At 38.1% G+C, this 24,374-nt stretch overlaps 1 protein-coding gene across 1 annotated transcript; it reads right to left on the bottom strand.

The window, feature by feature from the left end:
• On the bottom strand, nucleotides 1-20,799 carry GCA (grancalcin). Its single transcript, XM_045780744.2, has 8 exons — nucleotides 20,604-20,799; nucleotides 18,521-18,685; nucleotides 12,422-12,491; nucleotides 7,677-7,720; nucleotides 7,238-7,385; nucleotides 5,027-5,140; nucleotides 1,343-1,401; nucleotides 1-549 (listed from the first exon to the last, which is right to left on the bottom strand). Exons 1-8 carry the CDS (start codon nucleotides 20,628-20,630, stop codon nucleotides 523-525), a joined length of 654 nt encoding a protein of 217 aa, XP_045636700.2. The 5' UTR covers nucleotides 20,631-20,799; the 3' UTR covers nucleotides 1-522.
• Nucleotides 20,800-24,374: the final 3,575 nt, after the last annotated feature.

Genomic DNA, 24,374 nt, shown 5'->3' with positions numbered 1-24,374 from the left:
TTTCTTTTTTTTTTGAATTACGTGATCAAGGAATAAACTCTTCTACAAATATGGCACAAAATCCAGGCTTCTCCTTCTAGCTCACGTTCACAACCAACAACGACAAACAAAATTTCAAAGTGTAATTTATAACCTTCCGGTAAGTATACATTAACTTTATCTAGACTTTCACTATTTGGCTTCTTAAATACTCCCCTGTAAGTACATTATTCTGGGTTAACAATGTTAAAAATTAAGGTTAAAAGGTATTTATATCAATTCATCAATATGCCCATATTTTATGATACTATACAGATATCTGTTAAGCAATAACTTTTCTAAAAGCAATTAATATTCCAAATACAAAAACACTTCTCTTACTGCTTTGAACTATGCACTAAAGTAAAAACACATAGAAAGGGAACAGATTTAACAGGCAGAAACACAGAAAAGCTCCCAAAGCTTCAAATTCAAAGTAGTCCAGTTCATTTCTTCCAGGTAAAAAAATTCACAGTTTTTCTTCAGCTTTCAAATTCTAGACATTCAAATTGCCATTGTACCCTGCAAAAACTAACACATAAGCAAAATCGTCAGCTGGTAGCAATAAAATGGTTTTTGTTTTTGATAAATTATACTCCATAAAAGCATTTTCACAAGAGGGGAAGTTTAAATGTTTCCAAGGCTTGTAATATAAACCAGAATATACCGGTAGGGAAATGCTGACCCTATGACTTTCCCATAACAAAAACAAAACAAAAACCCTGAAACTTTGATGTACATGTGAAATATAACTTTCCTATAGTTTCAATTTAAAAAATGGGATCATGCTAATTGTAACCATTTGAAATGAGAAATGAACAGTGTCATAATCTGTCATATACGAAAATTTCCTCTCTCTTAATATCACCAAAAGTAAACCACTCTTTGTAAAAAATAATGGTAGTTTTGCCCTTAAAAATGACTTGAAAGATGCGATGCCTGGGCGGCTCAGGAGGTAAGCGTCTGCCTTCAGCGCAGGTCAAAACCCAGGCTCCTTGCTCAGCGGGGAGCCTGCTTCTCCCCCAGCCCGCCGCTCCCCAGGACTGTGCTCTCTCTGACAGGTAAACACATTCTTTAAAAAATAAATGATTTGAAAGATAAGCTGCCAAAAACAGGTCATAAAATTTAGAAGTATCTTTATGTTTAATAGAACATCAAGTTGGTATTTGTACAAATACTGAAGCACATTTGCATTTAGCTGAAATACAGAAAAAGAATATGGTCTATAAAACATATTATTACCAGTACTGATACCAAGGATCGCTTAAAATTTGTTTGACAACTGAACGCATCTAGAACACTGTGTAAATATCAGAATACTCACATCGTCATATACAAAATTCACAACCCCTTGTTGCAAGTGGTCTCTTCTCCTAAAGAAATCTTTAAACAAACAAAAAAATATTGAAATTTTAGATATATAGTTTCAAATACTTGGTGTTCCTAAATACAAAAAAAAAAAAAGACTAATTTCATACTCAAAAGTTTTTTTAAGTTTTATTTTAAATTACAGTTAGTTAACATATAGTGCAATATTAGTTTTGGGGGTACAATATCATGATTTGACAATTCCCTACATCACCCAGTGCTCATCAGGACAAGTGCCCTCCTTAATCCCCATCACCTATCTCCCCCACCCCCTGCCCACCTCCCCTCTGGTAACTCTCAGTTTGTTCTCTATAGTTAAAAGTCTGTTTCTCGGTTTGCCTCATTCTCTCCCCCTCTTTTTCCATTTGCACATTTATTTTGTTTCTTAAATATCACATATGAGGGAAATCATAGGGCATTTGTCTTTTTCTGACTTATTTCGCTTAGCTTAATACATTCTAACTCCATCCATGTCTTTGCACATGGCAAAATTTCATTCTTTTTTATGGCTGAGTAATAGCCCATAGTGTGTGTGTGTGTGTGTGTGTGTGTGTGTGTGTGTGTATACATCTTCTTTATCCATTCACGAATTGACGGACCCTTGGGCTGTTTCCATAGTTTGGCTATTATAAGTAATGCTGTTATAAACATCGGGGTGCAGGTATCCCTTTGAATTAGTACCTTTGTACTTGGCTAAATCCCTAGGAGCACAATTGCTGGATAGCACAGTAGTTCTATTTTTCACTTTCTGAGGAAACTTCATACTGTTTTTCACAGTGGCTGCACCAGTTTGCATTTCCACCAACAGGTGAAGAGGGTTCCTTTTTCCCCCACATCTTCACCAACACCTGTTGTTTCTTGTGTTGATTTTAGCCATTCTGACAGGTGTGAGGTGATTATCACATTGTAGCTTTGATCTGCATTTCCCTGATGGTCGGTGATGTTGGGCATCTTCTCGTGTGTCTGTTGGCCATCTGGATGTCTTTGCAAAAATGTCTATTCGTGTCTTCTGCCCACTTTTTAATTGGATTATTTGTTTTTTGGGTGTTGAGTTTTAGAAGTTCTTTATATATTTTGGAAAGGAACCCTTTATCAAATATGTCATCTACAGATATCTTCTCCCATCCTGTAGGCTGCCTTTTAGTTTTGTTGATTGTTTACTTCACTGTGTAGAAGCATTTTATTTTGATGAAGTCCCAATAGTTTATGTTTGCTTTTGTTTCCCTTGCCTCAGGAGACCTAACCAGAAAGAAGTTGCTATGGCTGAGGTCATAGAGCTTACTGCCTGTGTTCTCCAGGATTTTTATGGTTTCATGTCTCACATTTAGGTCTTTATTTTTTTTTTTAAGATTTTTTAATTTATTTATTCGACAGAGATAGAGACAGCCAGTGAGAGAAGGAACACAGCAGGGGGAGTGGGAGACGAAGAAGAAGGCTCCCAGCGGAGGAGCCCGATGTGGGACTCGATCCCGGAACGCTGGGATCACGCCCTGAGCCAAAGGCAGATGTCTGACAACTGCGCCACCCAGGCATCCCCACATTTAGGTCTTTAATCCATTTTAAATTTATTTTTGTTTACAGTATAAAAAAGTGGTCCAGTTTCATTCTTTTGCATGTTGCTGTCCAGTTTTCTCAAGACCATTTGTTTTTTCCCCACTGGATATTCTTTCCTGCTTTGTTGGAAGATTAACTGACCACACAGTTGTGGGCTCATTTTTGGGTTTTCTGTTCTGTTCCATTGACCTATGTGTCTGTCTTTGTGCCAGCACCGTATGTCTTGATCACTCCAGCTTTGTAATATAACATGAAGTCTGGGATTGTGATGCCTCCAGCTTTGCTTTGCTTTCTCGAGATTGCTTTGGCTATTCAAGGTCTTTTGTGGTTCCATACAAATTTTAGGATTGTTTGTTTTAACTCTGTGAAAAATATTGTTGATATTTTGATACTGTTTGTATTTACTGTGTAGACTGCTTTGGGTAGTATAGACATTTTAACAATATCTGTTCTTCCAAGCCATGAGCATGGAATATTTTTCCATTTCTTTCTAATTTCTTTCATCAGTGTTTTACAGTTTTCAGAGTACAGGTGCTTCACCTCTTTGGTTAGGTTTATTTCTAGGTACCTTTTTTTTTTTGGTGCAGTTGTAAATGGGGCTGATTCCTTAATTTCTCTTTCTGCTGTTTCATTATTGGTATATAGAAATGCAACAGATTTCTATATATTTGGCCTTATCTTGTTCTTTCATTTGGGATAAATTCCTCCATTTTGGCATTCTGTCTAAGTCTCTGCCTTCTTCTATGTGTTAGAAGCCAGAATGTGACCTGCTCCTAAAGTAATGGCTTTATGAAGAAGAGGTCATGCAGTGTCCAGGGCCGGGCTCTGTAGGGAGCGTCTCTGGTGTGTGCAGCGTATGCTCTGCTCTTGTGTTTTGGCTGCTCTATCCTTCAGGCCCGTCACCCGCAGAGGCTCTGCTTATCTGCTGTGCGCAATGTTCAGTCTTTGGCCACAACAGAGCAAGTGTTAACTAGGTGTGCTCTGGTCTGCTTATGAAATCAGACCTACCACCACCTGCACCAGAACTGAGGTGCTGCAGAACTCTCTAGCTGGGAGACACGGTGTGGGCAGGGGCTTGTGCTGGTCTTCTGGGGGAAGAGCCCACCACACTGGGGCTGAGGCAAGCTTGACTGAGAAGGGCAGTCCCACCAGAGCGCAGGGGTATGAGGTTTGGTATAAACAAGTCAGGCAGCCAGTGTCAGTGCCGCACTGCTTCCTGAGGTGGCTCTGTGTTTATGCTAAGGGGCGGGAGAGGGAAATGACATCAGCCAGCTCCTTTGTTCCTGGAGAGGTGTCTCCAGAACAACGTTGCCTCTCAGGGACATGCTCTAAGAAGAGTGAACGTTCTGCACACTGGGCATCCTTCAGACCACTGCTTCCCGCTGTCTGCCCCTGTGGTGTGTCTGCCTTCTCTCCAGGAGCAGCACAGTGCCCTTGGGGCTCTATCCTAGCCAAGCAGGCTGACCTTTCAAAGTCCAGGTTTTAAGCCCGCTGATGGCAAGAACTCATAAAACTTAGCCCCTCTAATTTGCCAAGCCAATGGCTTTGGGGAAATGTTCTTATGCGTCCCTAGGGGTTCCTTTCTCTCCCCCCTTCTCCGTGACCATGGCTTCCTCCTCTCTGCAGCACTCGTGATCCATTTCTCCCCTAAACACATCTCTGCTCTTCCTACCTTCTTTGATGGACCTCTCTTCTCCCCTTAGTTGTGGAGTTTGTTCTGTCAATCTCCAGGTCAATTTCTGGGTATTTAGGATGATGTGATAGTTACGTAGCTGTGTTTGTGGGAAGAGACAAGCCTATGGTTCTCCCACTCCACTGCCACCGGATTCCCTCTCTCTCTTTGTTCTCAATTAAATCAAGTGATTTCATATCCTGGGCAACTGAGACATGAAGAAAACTTCCCAAAACAGCTATAACAATTTTTCACTATTCGTATTACTAAAATTTTAAAGCCTTAAAAGTGATTAGATGTAACAGTGAATAAAGGTGAAAAATATATAATATTACAAACTTGTTGAAGAAAATGAGAGATACTATTCAGAAAAATAGCTACATAATACTGCACCCATTTTTAAATGATCAATACCTGTCAATGCTCGAAGCTTCACACAGCAAGCAACATAATCATCAAAGAAGATTCGGCCATTCTTGCTGTACCTTTTAACAATAGCGGTTAATGTTTGAGGACTCAACCTGTAACCTAGAAAAAGGAATTTATACATTAAAAACTTCTAAAACCAAAAACCATAAGAACACCACAACATTGCATTTTCTTTAAAAACAATCATAAATTTCCAAAATTCATTCCACAAAAATATATACTAGAAACAAAATACATTCACATTGAAATTTATCAAAGGCTTTATTACTAATAAAGTGGTTAAGTGGTACATAAATGTCACAGTTCTAGCTTTGTAACGAAGTCAAAGCTAAGAAGACAAATAATTATCTTTTTGTGTTTTTAAAATATATTTTGATTTTTAAATAATGTCTAGAGTATTTTGTAGATTTTAATGCTTCAGTATTTCCAATCTGTAATTTTATAGTTCTTTAAAGACTATCAAAGCAAAGATTATTAGTGATCCTTGCTATCATTCAAATTCTGTACTTCCTTTTTTCTTTTTTTCTCTGAGATATAATTGGCATATAAAATTATATTAGTTTCAGATGTACAATATAATGATTCCATAGTTGTACATATTGCAAAATGATTACTACACTAAGTCTAGTTAACATCTTCAACACCAAAAACTCCAAATAATCCAGTTAAATATGGGCAGAGGACCCAAATAGACATATTTCCAAAAGACAAACAGATGGCCAACAGACACACAGAAAGATGCTCAACATCACTCATCGTCAGGGAAATGCAACTCAGAACCACAGTGAGAGACCCCCTCACAGCTGTCACGAAGGCCAGGATCAAAAAGACAAGGACTAACAAGTACTGGTGAGGATGTGGAGAAAAAGAAACCTTCCTGCAGTGCTGGCAGGAACGTAAACTGGTGCAGCCACTGTGGAAACAGTAGGAAGTTCCTCAAAAAGTTAAAAATAGAATTACCTATCATCCAGTACTGGATATTTACCCAAAGAAAAGGAAGACACTAATTCAAAAAGTATATGCATCCATTACTGGATATTTACCCGAAGAAAAGGAAGACACTAATTCAATTAGTCCTATGTTTACTGCAGCACCATTTACAATAGCCAAATTATGGAAGCAACCAAAGTGTCCATCAACAGATAAATGGATAAAAAAGATGTGGTTTATATATACAATAAAATATTACTCAGCCATTAAAAAAATGAGATCTTGCCATTTGCAACAACATGGCTGCACCTATATAGGGTATTATGCTAAGTGAAATAAGTCAAAGAAAGACATGTGATTTCACTCATATAGGGAATTTAAGAAACAAAACAAAGAAAAGTGGGACAAACAAAAAAAGACTCTTAAATACAGAGAACAAACTGATGGTTGTCAGAGAGGGCACTAAGAGGTACAAACTTCCAGTTAAAAAATAATTAAGTCAGGCCACCTGGATGGCTCAGTCAGTTAAGTATATGCCTTTGGCTTGGGTCATGATCCCAGAGTGCTGGGATCGAGTCCCACGTTGGGCTCCATGCTCGGCAGTGAGACTGCTTCTCCCTCTCCCTCTGCTGCTCCCCACCCCACTCATGCTCTCTGTCTCTCCCTCAAATAAATAAAATCTTTTAAAAAAATTAAAATAAAAAATAAGTAACGAGATGAAAAATACAGCATAGGGAATACAGTCAATAAGATCATAGTATACATTGTATGATGACAGGTGGTGAATATACTTGTGGTGAACACCGAGTAATGTACAGAATGGCTGAACACCTGATATGCATATGTACAGAAGTGTTGTACACCTGAGACTAATATAACACTGCATATTAATTATATTTCAAAAAATTGGTTAAAAAAGAGCTATAAATAAATAAATAAATATTAGAGAGCTTACCAAGTTACCAGATATAAATGGTGATTACCAACAATTAGGGGAATACATTTTAATATACTCAACGGAGGAAATTCAGAAACTGTTTTATCAATGAGAATGTACAAAAGATCATCCTTTGGAAAAATCATAGATAAAATGGTTTTGTTAAAGGTCTTCAGTCAGAACTTATCTACAATCTTAAAATCAAACTGGGCAACAACTGGTGAAATAATATATTCCTTTACTACTTAACAAATTTTAACAACTGAGATTCATCTCATCGAAGAACCAAGATGATGTGGACAGATTCTAAAGACTTTTAATCTTCTTACCCATAGTAGTGATGGCTTGATTCAGTTCATGATGTTCCACTGTGCCACTGTGATCTCGATCAATAGTTATGAAGTTTTGCTTCCAGGCATTAAGAGCTGCCCAAAGTTCTTTGAATTCATTAAATCCCATTTTTCCTGTGTAATCTCTCTGATAGTTTTATTAATAAAAATAAGTTTTGATACCAAAGAGAATTTACTTGACCCAAAACTGTATATCATTGACTAAAAAATTGTTAGTACGCTTCTGCAAGTTAGCCAAATTTAGCAAAAGAATAGATTTCTTCATAAAAATGGAAAAGTATGGAATTCAAACAGGATCTTACAAAGTATTTTTAAAGTCTCCAATTTACTGTGGCCATTTATAGCCAACAATTGCTTGGTTATATTCAGAAAGCAATTATTCCATATTCTAGTATTTTCTATTTTTATTCAAGGATACATCCAACATGGCGATCATAATTCTGCAGGTTTCCAAACTAAAGGCTATAAAACATATTTATTATTTGCTGGAGTCTGCCCACTTTTATCTATGTGAAATTATGACAATTTCTATTTCATAAAACAAAATGTTTAAAAATTGCCACAAATACACAATCACCCCTTATCAACAAACTTTAAATGTTAGGTGTCCACAGTGTGGGAAAAAAAAAAAGACAAAAATAAAAATCACTACTACTTCAAACTACTCACATCTAGTCAGGGGATTTGGGTCATCAGATAAGCAATGATAAAAAAAATTGAAAATTACTGTCACGGGGAAAGGAGGGCTTCAGTCTTCCTAACACAAATGATAAGTAGGTTTTAAGTAGAAGTCTGACATATACTGAGATCACAAAACTTGAAGGAGTTAGAAATTTGATTAAAGCTTGGGCTGAAGAACTGGCCTATGATGACATCTGAAAGGCAGATGAGGGCCAGATCATAAAAGTCTGGAATGCTACCCTGAAGATTTAGACCAATGGAAGTCACTGAAGAATTTTAAGGAGCTAAGGGGCAATTCGAAAATTTCCATTCCAGAGACATTCACTTACACTGAACAGACTATAGAGTAAGGTAAGATGGACCTAGATATAGGTAAATCATTTGCTGGTTTACTGCAATCAATCAAGTAAGAAAAGTATGAGCTTCTGATCTGAAGCAGCTATTTTCCCTTGGGGGAGGGAAAAGGCAGGAAGAAAAAAGTAAATATAAACTGTATTAAAATCATGGCTTATTAGAAATATTAACTAATATCTATAGAATTATAACTGAAGACTCACTAGGTAGAATTTAATTTTTCTAATCCTTATCACAATTGCATTGAACCGGTAAGCTGATTTACCTCAAAAGTAATTATATCAGTCCTGATAAAAGAGATATTATGTCAGCACAACTACTTAAGCTTACAAAGTTCTTATTAGTAGCTCTTTAAAATGAATGAATAAATAAAAATGCCTAAAATTAAGTTATCTTATTTTGCTATTTGATAACATATTTTAAATTTTTATAAATAAAAAACATTTCAGCCAAATTTTAGATCTATAAAGAAAAAAATCATAAAACATTCTACAAGTTAAAATATCTGATTTTCTTTAAATTAATATAGTATAAATGTTAGAATAGCTGGTTACAATATTTTCAGAATGACAGTTCAACAGACACTCAATGAGCATTCAACTATGACCCAGGTAGTATGATTTTGTAATTTCATATAAGCATGCAAAAGTACTGTAAGTCCCAATTTTACAAATGAAGAAACAGAGGCCCAGAATAATAAAGTTTCCCAAGTTCACAGAGCTAATTAAATGGAAGAATCAGGACTGGAGCCCAGTGCTCCTTCATACAATACTACTCAAGTGGGAAGAAGGAGGGGGGCTGAAGTTTCCATGAGAAATCTCTGGATGGCATTCCATCATTTTGTCAAGAAAATGATATGTTTTGCTTTCAAGTTAACATGGCACACATCCATTACATGGGGAAATCTGAACATATGACAACAAATGGCAAACATGGAGTCTTCAAATAAGCATATCTTCAATCACAAAATAGGACTGAGAAAAATGTATATAAGATTACATATTTTTGACAAAAAATAGAGAAAAATTTTCAGGAAAGTTAATAGATTTTCATTTCCCCCAATACCCCATTAGAATGGGTAAAAAATTAAATTTTCTAACGTCATAAACCATTAGAAAAATAAAGAGGATGAAAGAGAAAACAGAGGAAAAGAATCATGTAACTTGGAAAAGTAGTAGGATGGATGGAAGTTAACGAACCCAGATCTAAGAAAGTGGCTTGATGAATACCCAATAAGAAAAGTTGAAAAGGAGTCTGGTTATCCAGGAGAAGACACCAAACATTTAAGAATTGGTATTATATGTGAAAATGGGTGTGCAGGTAGAGAGAAAAACAGGACCAACTGAATACCTATTTAAAGAGGATTTAGAGTCCAAATGTCCTCCTCGCCTCAGCTTCCTAGATGGATGCCATGTCTATTCTCACACCAGCAAAAGTCTGGGGATTTACTGTCTGGAGAATTCTTTGAACTTCAGGATAACAGGCACATATTCAAAGCTTTAACTACTAACCAATAACCAGTCCCCCTACCTTCTAACCCTGATACTAACATTCACCCTAACATTAACCCTAACACTAACTCTGGAGAGGTCTCTGAACTGCAGGACCCCAGACACATAACCAAACACCAACCCTAATCCTAACACTAATCTTAACCACTAACCAGTAATCTACAAACCTAACCCTAACACTAACACTAATCCTAACTCCTACCCTAACCCCAACCCTAGATCTAAGAAAGTGACCTGTGAATACACAATAAGAAAGCTGAGAAGCAGCCTACTTCTCTGTGAGAAGACCCCGGATGTTTAAGAATTGGCAGTATTTCTGAAAATGGGTATGAAGGTAGAGATAAAAACAGTAAGACCAACTGAGGATCTATTTAGGGAGCATTTAGAGCACCTAATCCCCTCCTGGCCTCGATCCACAGACCTGCAGTATCTATTCTAACCTCAGCAAAACTCGGGGAATTTATACTCTGGAGGGTCTCTGAACTGCAGGATAATAGGGACATTCCCAAATGGCTAAACCCAATGCCCTAACCTTGAACCCAAACCCTCGCCCTAACACTAACCTAACCCTAACCCTAACCATCCGGAGAGGTCTCTGAACTGTAGAATACCAGGCACATACCCTAACCCTAACCCTAACCCTCACCCTTATCTGAACCCTAGATCTGAGAAACTGGCTTCCTAAACACACTATAAGAAAAGTTGAGAACCAGTGTACTTATCCTAGAGAAGACCCCAAACATTTAAAAATTGTTAGTATTTTCAGAAAACAAGTGTGAAGATAGAGATAAAAACAGAAGGACCAATTGAATATCTATTTAAAGAGTATTTAGAGCTCCCAACCCTCCTTGCCCCAAATTGGTAGATGCCTGCCGTGTCAATTCTCACCCCAGCATAAGTCTGGGGTATTCTTCTCTGGAGAGGTCTAGGAATTGCAGGATACCAGGCACATACCTAAAGCCTAACCCTAGCCTATCTAGTAAAAATAAGGCATTTAAGTAACCTTTTATCAAAGACCGAGAACCCTGCTAAGTCTTCCCTCCTCCTTTCCTACCAGACAACCAGCCCAAAAGGAAATCCCTAAACATACTGTTGCATCACAAACTGCCCTGCCAAACCACCAGACATGGAAGTCTACGGCCAATACCAAACCATGACCTCAGAGCTTCTCACCTGCATTTTAGTTCAACGTGTGCAACCAAAGATCACCAGACACCTGAGAAAAGCATCTAACATGAAAGACAACCAAACAAATAAACTGGAAAAAAAAATTGGAGGAAACACAGTTGACGGAAGAAGAAAAAATTCTGAAAAAAACATTAACAACAACAAAAATACATTAACAACAAATACAAAAATACAGTTTCAGAAAGATAAGGGAAGACATCACATACATGAAAAAAGAAAAGAAGTTCTTGCATTTTAAGGATATGATAACAGATATTAAAAAAACTCAATAGAAGATTCAGAAACTAAAGTTGAGGAAATCTCCCCATAGAGGAAAACCAGAGAAGGGAGGAAAAAATATAAGGAAAGTGACCCAGTCCAAATGACAGGCATTCCAGAGAAAACCTGAGAAAATATCAATAAAGAAAATGTCTCAGAACTAAAGCAAATGAACTCCCAGTCTGAGGACGCCCACTGAGCTCCCACACAGCATGACCAGGCACATCATGCGAAATTCCAAACCAGGCACAAAGATAAGATCCCATAGCCCTCCAAGTGAAAAAACCGACATACTAGCAGAAAACAGAAAGATAAAGTAAGAGTGGATGCTAGAAACAATGGAGCAATGTCTTTAAAATTCTAAATGAAAATGATCTGTAATGCAGAGTTCCACTGGTCACTTAATTTTGTGGACAGAATGAAAGTATTTTCAGATAAAAGTATTTTCAGATAAAGTCTAAAAAGACCTTCCTCCCATGCACTCTCTTATTGAGAAGCTAGTTAATGTTATATTTTATTGAATTTTTAAAAATGACTAGAGATTAAATAAAAGGGAGATCCAACTCAAGAGCATGGAAAGTCAGTTCCAGAATGATGGTGAAGGAATGATAGGTTTGCTGCTATGCATAGAAAGTAGACCACAATAAAAAGCTCCAGAATGATAATTAATTTCAGAAAAAGTAGAACAGTATATAAAAAGGGAAATTAATCATACATTATCACAAGACAGAGGAAGAACACTTAGATAATAACACTAAAGCAAATACTGATTACCGACCTAACGAAAATTACTATACAGCTATATTGGATGGAGGAGGATTGGGAAGCATTCCAGTGTGGAGTACTGGGACAAGAATGAGTTTCAAGTTCCAAGAGTGTTAATTCTCATCTGCCATAGCAGGATATCAATTGTTAATCATTAAAACTGAAAATCTATAGTGATAAAAGCATGCTATTTTGAGATCTGGAGGCAAATTTCAAAAGAATCAGCTGCAAAAGCTGAATGGAGATTTCCTCTATGAGTGGCTAACATCAGGGATATAATTATGCACAAGGAACAGTTATTTTCACAATAAGCTTTGCAGAACTATTTGCCTCTTTAAATTATGTGCATATAACTGCGATAAAAAGATTTTTAAAAATATTTTAAATATGGGGGGGAAGATCTCACGAGAATAAGCTCCATTAATTCCAGACTGTGTCAAACATTTCTGAAGTTCCTCAGCATCCACTTCACCATCCTGTCAAAAAATAATTATAATCTGATTTAATGCACAATTATATCAAATCATATTAATATGCTAATTGGCTGTTTTAGGCCAATCAATAAATATGCATTCTTTAAAACATTACTCTATTATCAACTCCAAAATTATAGAGGTAATTACTGACAGCAAAGGCATATTACAAAACAGCATACAAAATGAATGATTTTTTTCACAATCAACTTATATTCTATTAATATTTAAGCAGTTCAAGTATAATTTATTTTTTCTACTTCTGAGAAACAGCATAATCATTCTGACCTATTATAGGTCAAAATAATATCTTGTGAAAATCATTGTACCTCTACTTAAAATGGAAAAATGACCAAAATGTGTTCAGAAAAATCTCAAAAACATTCCCCTATGCCCCTTTCATGGGGGTGTTATTTCTAAGGGATATAAAACTGTAACTGGAAGGAGAAAATAACTTCCCCCCACTTCTCCCATTACTCCCAGCAAAATTTGAGTCATCCTGCATCTTGTTGCTGTTCTTCTGATTATTTCCCAAACATTCTTGTTTGAACTTATTATGGGAAATAAAATTTTTTTTAATACCAACAAGAAATCACAATGGAAGTGAAACAGGCTGAATATTCCCATTACGTTTCAGTGCCTCATCCTATTCTCTACAAAAAATATACAGAGTAATTTACTTGGAAGCATCATAAACATTGTCACAAATGCAAAACAATAACTCTGAGAAAGGATCAGGGAAGCAAATTTAAAACACGAACTTTTAAGAGTTCAATTTTGTAAGAGACCCAGGAAATAAAGAAAATTTTACAACCAACTTCCAAGAAGTATTATAAACACTCATATTCTAATGAATCTTTAGCAAGGAATTCTTTATAACAAAAATTCCAGTGGTTCTAACAGGAATTAAAAAATATAAGAAGCATTCTTTCCAATGGATCATCCCTGTGCCTACACAGAGTATCTAAGTGTTCCTTTCTCTGCCATGCATAGTTCTGGGACTTTGCTTACAGAACTTTCATAAATTCTAGACTAAGAAAATTATATTGTAAAAAATTAGCCATATGTTTAGAATCAAAGCTAGGTTAGCAATGTTTCTTCCAATGATAAAGACTTTAGAAGGAATTTTTATTTAAACAATTACCTACCTTCCTATTATATCAAACCATTATTATACTTAAGATTTTGGAAAACTATGCACACACTTCTAATGGGATCTAAGAAATCACTGGTAAACATAAAAACAACAAACAAGACAATCAATGAAGCCCACAGGCGCCACTGCCAACAGTATCTCAGGGAGATGAGGGTAGAGACGCCCGGTCATCGTCAATTACTGCAGAGTAAATTTTGAAAGACAATCTTTCACAAATTATTAAAACAGAAGCAAAAGAAGGAAATGACTTTTCTCTCATTTTTAATTTAAAAATGTCTCCTATCTTATACTAAAGATAACATGGTTATAAATTACCTTTTTCTTTCACTTTTCTTAAGTGGGAAAATGATACTAAACCTGAGAATAAAATTAGTGAGAATCACTAAGCTTCATCAATTTTTTCCTCATTTATAAAAATAATGCATTGTGCAAACCACAGGCTCAAAATTAAAACTTTCTAGAAAAGAGCAATTTGAATTTACTAAAAACCTTGACCAATCCAATTAAACTGAAGAAAATCAGTCCTATGTGGTCTGACGATAATTTCTATTCAAATACGAGCTTCTTCTAGAACATTTCACAGAAAAGTCCACTTAGCGCACAGAGATCTTTCTCTGGATTCTGTGCATTCAAAGACTTAGAAGGGACCCCGGAGATATGGAGATTCTTTTGCCGAGAAAGAACAAAGATTAAAGAGGAAGCAAAGCTGAAAAGTAGTACGTTCAAAAGACACAGAAAAAGTCATAAATTTGAGTTAAGGAATATAAATAGTATTTTAGTCTTTGTTAACGCTTTTTGAATGAGTGAAACTAAGAAACACATCTCGCTATTTTCTCTTCCACAAAATAAAAAAAAAAAAAGCTTTATATTCCATGCTTCAAATTTCTACATACTTATTTATCTGCGAGGTCTATGCTTCCTTCCCCACGCTGCTCTGCCCTGCTACGAGGCGGAGTGCAGTCTGTCTCTGGGTCTTGTACTTCAGAACTGAATGTGTAATCTTCCTATGATACACCAAGTTTATAATTTTACCAGAGTTCAGAATTAAATGCTATAAAACTCAGGACATTTTCCATTAAATTCATCAAAAGGTCCTAGTGCAGGGGTGCCTGGGTGGCTCAGTCAGTTAAGCATCTGACCCTTGATTTCAGTTCAGGTCATGATTTCAGGGTCCTGGGATGGAGCCCCAAGTGGGGTTTTGCATTCAGCTGGAAGTCGGCTTGAGAGTCTCTCCCACTGGCCCTCCCCCCACTTTCTCTCTCTCCCTCTTTCTGTTTCTCGAAAATAAATAAATCTTTTTTAAAAAATTGGATATCTATTCATCATAGATTTTTTTGCATTAATTTTTTTAAATATGGGATTAAAACTTTATCATGATTACTAAATTTTTTAAGCCCCTTTCAATTTAAAGGTGAGTCTCTCCTTTGCCTTACCCCAGCTGGACCTTAAAGCACTTACCAGTACAACGGCAAGTTAGGGGACCGTCTGCGGCAACGCAGAAGGAAAATAACTGTGAGAGAGAAAAAGACACCATTTCTCTAACTAAATATAGGTGAGGCTCATTGCTTTATTTGAATAGTTTCTATTTTTCAAACTGTATGAAGCTAATTTCTATATATGAAATTCCAAACCTACACTGGGTTTGGGTACATCACATAGAAGCGAAAGCTCGGAAGCAGAGTGAGAGCAGATGCGCAGTCCGGGCAGGCGGCCTGCTCCTGAGGACCCCACAGGCATGAGGAACGTAAGCGGTGTGCCGCCTGGACGCAGGAAGTGAGATGGGACGCTCTACGCAGGACAAGAGGCAAAACAAAACAAACAAAATATACTATAGACTATTGCCTGATGATACCACTTCTGAGAAGTGGAAGGCTTAGGAAAGCAGGACCAACACGCTAGGCTAAGCTACCCCGTTTGCTGATGGGATCTGCGATGCCACCGCCAGCTAGGTGTAGCCCTGATCGCCCTGAGCTATCGTGACATGGGATTCTGGACACAGTTGAGGTGGGGACAATCGCAAAACCACTACATAAGGAAGACTGACATGAGGACCAAAGGGATGACATAAAAGAGGACATAAAGGGGGAGGGAAGAAATGAACAAACACTCCACGTGAAATAGGTTTAGAAACCAAAATCCCAAAATATCTGACCAAATCTAATGTTCAGAAAGACAGCCAACAAAAAGCAACAATTTCAGAACAAATTCATACAAGATGAAATTAATCTTACAAAGTAATCATGAAAACAAGTGTGTTAAGAAAACGCAGAGAAATAAAGGAACAAATACCTTCATTTAGAAAGAACCATTCACTTAACAAATATCTACTGAGCTCCCTACTATGTTCATGCACCGCTAAATGGACTAGGACCAGTGTCCAAAAGAAACTCCTTGCTTTCACAGAGCTTACTTTTTAGTGGTGGAAGAGAGACAATAAATCAAAAATTACATTTCATGGTAGTAAGTACTAAGGAGAAAAAACACAGCAGAGTAAGAGTGATGTGGAGTGGGCGCACGGGCGCTGCGGAGCGGACCAATGCTACTTAATACAGACAGTTAAGGAAGCCTCACGGAGGCTAATAAAGTGAATTCACCTCTAAGTAGATCACTGATCAGTGAATTTACTTATAGGGTGAACTGACTTATTCATTAATAAAGTGAGTTTCAAGGAAGATCTGAAGGAAGTAAAGGAGCAAGCTATGTAGACATCTGAGGGAAGAGTGAGTGGTCTAGGCCTGAGTTGTCCAATACAGTCACTAGCCATATATTCCACTGTGCACTGAAACATGGCTAGTCTGATCTGAGATGCTCTGTAAGTGTAAAATACATGCCAGATTGCCAAGACTTAGGAACAACAAAAATGCAAACTACCCTATTACTAACTTTTATATTGATTACATGTTGGTATATTAGTATTTCTGATATACTGGATTCAAGAAAATATGTTATGAAAATTAATTTCACCTTTTTTTTTTTTTTTTTTTTTTTACTTTTTAAAATGTACTACCAGAGGCTTCAAAACTACATATGTGGCTTATGTTTGTGGCTCTTGTTATGTTTATTTTGGACAGTGCTTTCCAGGCAAAAAGAACAAGCATAAAGATCAGAGAACGCTCTCTCAGTGTTGCCATAATCTTCGTCTGTTTATCTTCAGCACTTCCCTCCTTGTACCATTATCATTCCCTGCATGTCTATCTCCCTGACTAGGCAGAGCTCTTCTAAGTCAGGATGTGAGTTTCATGCATCTTTGCATCCCCAGGCCCTAGCACAGTACGTGTTACAAAGCAGGCTGGTTGTCTGGTGGAATAAAGACAATTACCATTGGTTCTTGGTTCAACTATAGTCATTTCTGACAGTTTGGGGCCATGCACATTTACTATTTCAAAAGGCTGAAAATTTTACAACTTCTCATTCAAGTGTCGATTACATTTCAAAATCTAAAAGCTAATTAATGAGTGAAATTCTATTTTACATGTGCTTTTTCAGAATTTTGGGGGTCCGAAAAACAACCTGAATAGCTTTTCTACAAGTTATTACCACGAGAAAGCATTCTCCTAGTACACTACTTCATACTCATATTTCATACGTTGTATGAAAACATGTTACCTTAATTGACTAACAAGTAATGTCTTCCTAAATCATATGTGGAAAATCCCAGTGATCTTTTTGGATCTCTTTACTGCAGTTTGAGCTAATGATAATGTCCAACTCTATAAACCCTAACTAAATAGCATTAGTGGCAGAAAACTGCGCTTTAGATAATTAACAAAAAATTAGTTGCCATTGGTTAGGTTAACTAATAGGTAGCAAGATTTTGAAATGATACCCAAGTTCAAGTCCTATTTGTTCAGTTACTAAGCCTTAATCTCCACTTAGTCGTTTATCATAAAAGGGTACATCCATCCTGCCTACCTCACGGTGCCTCTGTGTGAAAAAGGAGTGGCAGGCACGCTCAAGTTCAAGTTGTTGGTATTATTGACAAGTTCCCTTTCCAGGCAGGAAGAATTAAGGAGCAAAAGAGGGCCAACTCTAGTTCCCAGGAAGGCTTTTCTCATTTGGAAAAGGAAAGCATCCTAAAGAAATTGCACCTGCATCTCAGTGGCCAGTCCTGTGGCACACGGCTACCTTTACTAGATTCAAAGGTCCGGGATGGTATTAGGGCTTTTCCAACTTCTACCACAGAAGGGAAAAAGAGGTTGTAAATGGAACGGGGGCCACCAAAAGAAAGTGTCCGCCATATATAATAATTCTGCGTCTATCCTATATTTCTAGCCAAGCATGTGGGATCGAATGAACACTCAAGTGAATGAATAATAAATGAAAAATGTTATCAAAGTTCTGTGAAATTCCAACTACTCCGTAAGTTTTTCCTGGTGAGTCTAAAAGAAGAGATACAGACTGTGACTAAGACTCAAGTGTGAATCTGTCTCTTCTCCCTGGTCTGATACTTGAACCTCCATTCTGCTCTGTTTTCTTTACCCTTTCTTGATTGGCTTTACCATCAAGTCTCTCCAAGCACCAGTCACAATTTAAAAGTCTCCTTTTTGACACGCTGCCCCAGCTTCCTCAGGGAGATTAACACGTGGATCAGGTAGGTCTCTTTCTCCAGTCCTCTTTGGCTCAGTCGCCATGCACCACACTGTTTCCAGTCTTAGTGAAATGAACAATGTGTCAGGCATCGTACTAACAGACTTCTAAATAGGAAATAATTATGACTACCCTCATCTCTGATCGCAAGAAAAAAATTAGTCTAGATAAGTGTAAAATACAAATTTCATATAGATTTAAAATGACACACTAAGTAACATAGTTAACACTTCTTTTAAATAGCAATCACTTTCAAAACTGGTTTTGTGCCATACATTTAACATCTCACCTGTCCAGCAACAGCAGTGAAGTACGTCCACATGGGGTCTCCCGCTGAGGAATAACTGTCAGAATATGCTGGGTATCCACCAGGCAGCAGGTTTGGCCCTGTTCCTGGCACTGGCTGTCCCATCTGCATCTGCATTCCTGGCATCTGACCACTAAAATTTCCAAACTATAAGAGTGAAAAGGGTAAAGTTATTAATACAAATATTACCCGTTATTCACTACAGTTGGTTTAAATGAAAATATTTATGGGAGGAGTCCACTGAAAAGCAAGAATAGAAAGAGTTACTAAAAGCAACCAAATTCACTATCACAAATGCTGTTAGCTACAAAATGCTAGATATCCTGCATAAGGACCTAACTGAGTTCATTAACACGTTATCCAACATCAAAAGAAGTGTAACAGAAAAAAGAACTCTCTAGCTTCTGAGAACGTGATTTAACAGATGAACATGAAGCACGCTTCTTGTGTTTACCATCAACATCACCAAAATAAACAAAAGGCAAAAAAACACAAAAAAATTTCACCTACAAACTAAGTAGTAGCTTACTTCAGACACATACTGAGAAGACTGTGCGGTATAATACAGTGGAACTGTGAACTTGTCATGGGAAACTGCATAGAATGCAAACATCCTCCCCACCAGAAAATATTTATTTTTAAAAAAGCAAGACACCAAAAAACAGATCAATAAAGTGATTAATTCCAACCACAGTCCGCAAAACTTATAAGAATAACAATAAGAATATCAACAAAAATAATACACAGCTAATATTTACTGGGGGTTTTTTATAGCCCAGGTACTAAGTACTTTCCATCATGTGCTTTGATTTTCCAAAAACTCTATATGGTATGAAACTACTATGTCTTTTTTGTCATTGAGCACCTGAAACTTCAAGAGGTTTCCAAAATTGATTAAGGTCAAACAACTAGTAAGAAGGAGACCATGGTTCAAATGTAGATATTCTGATTTTTGTTTCCTGCTATGGCTATGGCTTCTCTCTACTTTTTTCACTTTGGAACTTGGTGTACATTTTTAATACCTTATACCTTAGAAAGGCATTTTACTGAGCATTTTTATGAGTCTAGAAGAGAAAGAGGTGTCGAGATTGTTTGTTATTCCATATTGAACAAAAATCTTGACCTGCATCCTCAAGGATGAACAGAGATTGCCAGAAGGCAAAAAGAAAAAAAGACTACCATAAAAATTAAAAAAAAAAAAATTCTAAATTGGGGGGAAAGAGGGAGTCAAAAGGCGGGATGCTATCGTAGTTTGAAGAGCTGAGCGGCTGGATGTGTAAGAGTAAAGGTACAGAGGAAGTGCTGGAGCTCCAGAAAATGCACTTCAAACTCCAGGAAATGCACAACTAGATTATGAAGCAATGAAGTACAAGGAAACGGTAAACGTTAAAACAATATAATGGATTAAAAACAAACATTTTAAAAAGTTGCTTCTTTTAAAAGAAGAAAAAAGACCATCAAAAGAGACCCGAAAAGGCAATTTCAGGAATTAAAAAAAAAGAATATATAACCTCAAATTACAACTTCCAACTCTCAAAGGAGACTAAGGATAAAGTTATGCAAGAAAGAGTAACCTACTCCTTCCCACCTCCCAAAAAAAGTCTAGAACAGACTGCCCTTGGTGGAATAGTAAAAATTAAGAGACATTTAGCATATCTTAATTTATTCATAAGCAACTTAAAGGACAGAAAACAAGAAGTCGCCAAAAATTCAGGAAGAGGACGTCTAGCAAAACTGCGGAAGGTGGGGGTCGACCACAAAATAGTACTGGAACAAGAAAACGGCGCTTTTGTTCCTCCAATCCAGGAAGAAAATTTCCAAAAATCACAGCACATCCCTGCCTCATAAGGACTCGCCTAAAGGGCCCCCAGGGACCAGAAGACCTGTGGCTTCCCGCTCAACCCTGGCCCCAGGTTCCAACACCGCGCGGTGTCTCAGCCCCGCGGAGAACCAGAGACCCGTCAAGCGAAGAGGCGGGAGGGGGCGGACCCCGCACTCTGGCACCGCCCGCAGGGGCGCCCCACCCCGCGGGGGCGGAGGCGGCGGAGGAGCTGCCCGGACTCACCGCTCCTCCGTATCCCGGGTAGGCCATGACGAGCCGTCACCTTTCGAGTCAGCGTCCGCCCTACCGGGAGAAAGGCAAAGGGGCAGGTGCAGGGCAGGTGCAGATGGAGGTGAGGCTGAAAGACGCGCTTCCCTTGCGATTTACTTCCCTGAGACCGCCCCTTCCCGGAGTCCAACCCCGCCCTGCTCGGTTCCGATTGGCTGAGCCCCGCCGTCCGGGGCCCAAACAACCGAAGCCCGCTCCTTCCCGGAGTCGAGTCCCACCCATCTCATGTCTGATTGGCTTCACGCACCCAACCCCCTTCTGTTCGGCTTCTATTGGCTCGCTCAGGTCTCGCGCTCTCTCCTCACTGAACAGCAGAAGAAGCCTTTGCTCCGATAACTTTAACTCTTTTTGGCTAGGCTCGCTAGGCTGAAGTTTCTTTTCTCCGGAGAACCCCCAAGCCCTCCTGCCGTGACTTCTTTTAGTCTACTCCTCCACTCTTTGAGCCGGACTTCCAAACCTACATCTGTGAATTTAAAACTTTCAATCACTCACATTTATTTTTGCGTTGTGTTGATGTCACATCATGAAAACTTTGATACCTTTATCTCTGCCCCAAGTGCTTCTGAGCTAAAACCCACTTGATGCGAAATTTTACCAAAAAGTTATTTGTAGTTTGGCTGGTGGATAAATGGCGAATAGAGTTGCCCGATTTAGCAAATAAAAATAGAGGATGTCCAGTTAAATGAAAATTTTCAAATAAATAATGATTTTTTAAATGTACGTATGTCCCAAATGTCACACGAGACATATACTTATAGTAAAAGATTATTCACTCTTTATACGTTAATATACAGGGTGACCTGTGTATTTTCTGACAGCTCTACCAATGACTCAACCTCTGCGCAAACTCTTTGGATGTACCTCCTAATTATATCCACCGAAGGGAACGGCTTGGTTTTTATCACTTGGCGAAGAGTTAAACAGTTACTTTAATTTATTAGTAGTAATTGACAGTTCTTCTTTTCTCTGGAACTCCGACGAATTCTGTAGCTCGGGCTTTAAAAGGACAGGATGCACATATACATATACCAAACAACAGGGCAGCTGTAAGTTTAGTTTAAAAACAAAGACCAGGATGATATTATCTCCGAAGAATATAACAACCGCTAAAATGTTTCTTAAAAATAAGGATGGGGTGGGGGGAAGCGTTAGCTGTCTATTAGCAGAGGAAAACTGCCTTGCAAAGCTGAGTAATAATTGCCCAGCTACACTGCAGAGAAGGAACGTATTGTACCTTGTGAAACTTAAGAGGCAGAGAGAAAGGAAGATTGCTAATGTGCAAACCACTCTTGAGAAAGTGTGTGTTAGTTCCTGTAACACAATAAGAAATAATTTAGGCAATAAGGTTAGATTATTGGAATAAATAAATAGAGGGAAATGATAAAACCTACTTGATTAGAGGAAAAATGTATGACTGTTAAAGCATCAAGTGATAACACACTACAAAGCAAAACAAATTGTTGCAAGGTTTTATTCTAATAGATTAAGTACATATTCAAAGAAATGCTCAGAGAGGATTGAATGTTTTACGTATACAATGTTATTCTAAATCTCTGGTCAAAATTTTTGTGCATTTTTTTCATAATAATAGTCTTACACTTGTATGTCATTTGTGTACGTTGGGGGTCAAGTTGCCATGGTTCTCTTGTATTTCTACACACACAGTTTCAAAGATAGAGATAGTATTTTCCTCAAGGGCAGAGAAATGTTTTGCAGGATAACAAAGATAATCTGTCCCTCCAGGGCAAAGTTTGGGTTGGTTTGCTAGCATGACATTCCTAAACTTGGACTTCTCCATTCTGATCCAAACCCTGGCTGCTTGTGCAGCACCCGCCTTGCAGCTCCAGTTCAAACCGGGGGCCTTGGGAGCGAGAAGAATCTATGAAAGCCTGAAGCTCAGGCTGCCTGTGGCGCTCTGAGTAATAAAACCCTTTGTCTCTGACAGAGGAATCTCATGCACCTGTCAACTTCTATGAAACTGTGGCAGGCTACTTGTTAGCTTACAAGTGGGATAAAATATCAGATCCTTCATAGTTCTTGGCAGTGTATCTCCTTCTTAGAGAAAGAGCTGCCTAGGGAAATTCCTACTGAAGGACGGTGGAAGATGCCATTCCAAAACATGCCACTTTGGCGTAAGGATTATTTTGAATTGAAGGCGATTGAGAAGAAGCAGATAAAAGAAAATCTCTCTGTTCTCCCTGTGTTTGCCTAAGCCTGACATACATTTACGAAAGTGTCCTTCTCCTCCCTCCCTACCAGGAAGGACGAAGAGGAGACAACTTTAGTAGACCGTCATCAACGAGAAGAGGCAGACTTAAATCTGCGTAACAAATCTCACACTTGTTTACACTGCTTTTCCTAGTACCTCCCCACCGCTAGCCTCCCCTCACCTTTCCTCCTTTTCTCTTTAGCTGGAGATGGTATCGAAGCTAGAGTCGCCTCTGAGAGTTATTCATTTTTCCCTGGGTATCTCCCATGGATACATGAGGATACGTGTCAATAAACGTCTGTTTTAGTCTCTTGTTAATCTATTTTTTACTACAAGGGTCTCAGCCAAGAACTCAGAAAGGTACCTCTGTACAGTACTGCATCCGATGCACCGTGAGAGACAAAGAGGTCTTTCAACACCACCATCTGCAGCATCTTTCTCTACACTGCATATTTCAAATTATAAATTTTCTAGTATAGGAATTTAAAAATTCACTTGAGCCCATACAGAGGGTTTTTTTTTTTTGAGTAATAGTAACGAAAATTTGCCTCCGTGATTCAGTTAGTATTGTATGACCAGTGTCATTTTATGAAAATGCAATGTATAAAAAACCAATTTGAAATTATACATTTTTGTTTCAGAAAACACTCCATTATTCTATAAAAATAGCTACTTATAGAGTGAACACCGTGTAACAGGCACTGTGTGCTATGAGCAGCCATTCCTCAAAACAACTTCATCCGGTATATACTCTTAATATCACCATTTCACACATGTGAAAAGTAAGGTGGAGATTGTGTATCACTTTCCCCCAGTCGTGCAGTTAGTAGCAAAGCTGAGATTAGAACCCAGGCAGCTTGGCTGTGGAATGTAGTCTCTTTAACAGCGCGTTTCCCCTTCCTGCCCGCTCCCAACCATAGCATTTCAAAACATAGTTAAAATGATTTACACTATAAGAGGAAATGGTTTAAAGAGCAGAAAAATGGGGGCGCCTGGGTGGCACAGCGGTTGAGCATCTGCCTTCGGCTCAGGGCGTGATCCCGGCGTTCTGGGATCGAGCCCCACGTCAGGCTCCTCTGCTAGGAGCCTGCTTCTTCCTCTCCCACTCCCCCTGCTTGTGTTCCCTCTCTCGCTGGCTGTCTATCTCTCTGTCGAATAAATAAATAAAATCTTTAAAAAAAAAAAGAGCAGAAATATGGCACACCAAGAACTAGACAAATAGACAAGAAAATGCATTGTTTTGACTAAAATTATCCAATCACATTACTTCTCTTACACAAGATACATGTTTTCTGGTGCACGCTAAATTTTCATGATTATGTCTACCCCTTCCAAACATTAGTGACCTTTGGTCTTACCATAAATTTAGATATTCAATTAACCAGTACATTTTCTAGTACACTCTAAACACTGAATTATTTATGTTTTCCTTTCCTATCTGTTGATACCTCGTCTGCTTTCCCTTTATATAGAATGGGGGTTGGGGGGGTGTGGGGGGTGGGAGAGACAAGGACATG

The sequence above is a fragment of the Ursus americanus genome, chromosome 1 (assembly GCF_024610735.1).
Source record: "Ursus americanus isolate L20-20 chromosome 1, mUrsAme1.1.p, whole genome shotgun sequence".
NCBI classification, from domain to species: domain Eukaryota; kingdom Metazoa; phylum Chordata; class Mammalia; order Carnivora; family Ursidae; genus Ursus; species Ursus americanus.
The sequence above is the reverse complement of the archived record's forward strand: the minus strand, read 5'-3'. Positions and strand labels throughout refer to the sequence as shown.

What these genes read in the sequence shown, in the direction of transcription:
- GCA (XM_045780744.2), bottom strand. Translation starts at nt 20,630, where the DNA reads ATGGCCTACCCGGGATACGGAGGAGCG. An exon ending in AATTAATGGAGCTTATTCTC is followed by an intron (nt 7,721 to 12,421) that starts GTGAGATCTTCC and finishes TATGTTTTATAG; the next exon opens with CCTTTAGTTTGGAAACCTGC. An exon ending in TTATGATCGCCATGTTGGAT is followed by an intron (nt 7,386 to 7,676) that starts GTATCCTTGAAT and finishes TAAAACTATCAG; the next exon opens with AGAGATTACACAGGAAAAAT.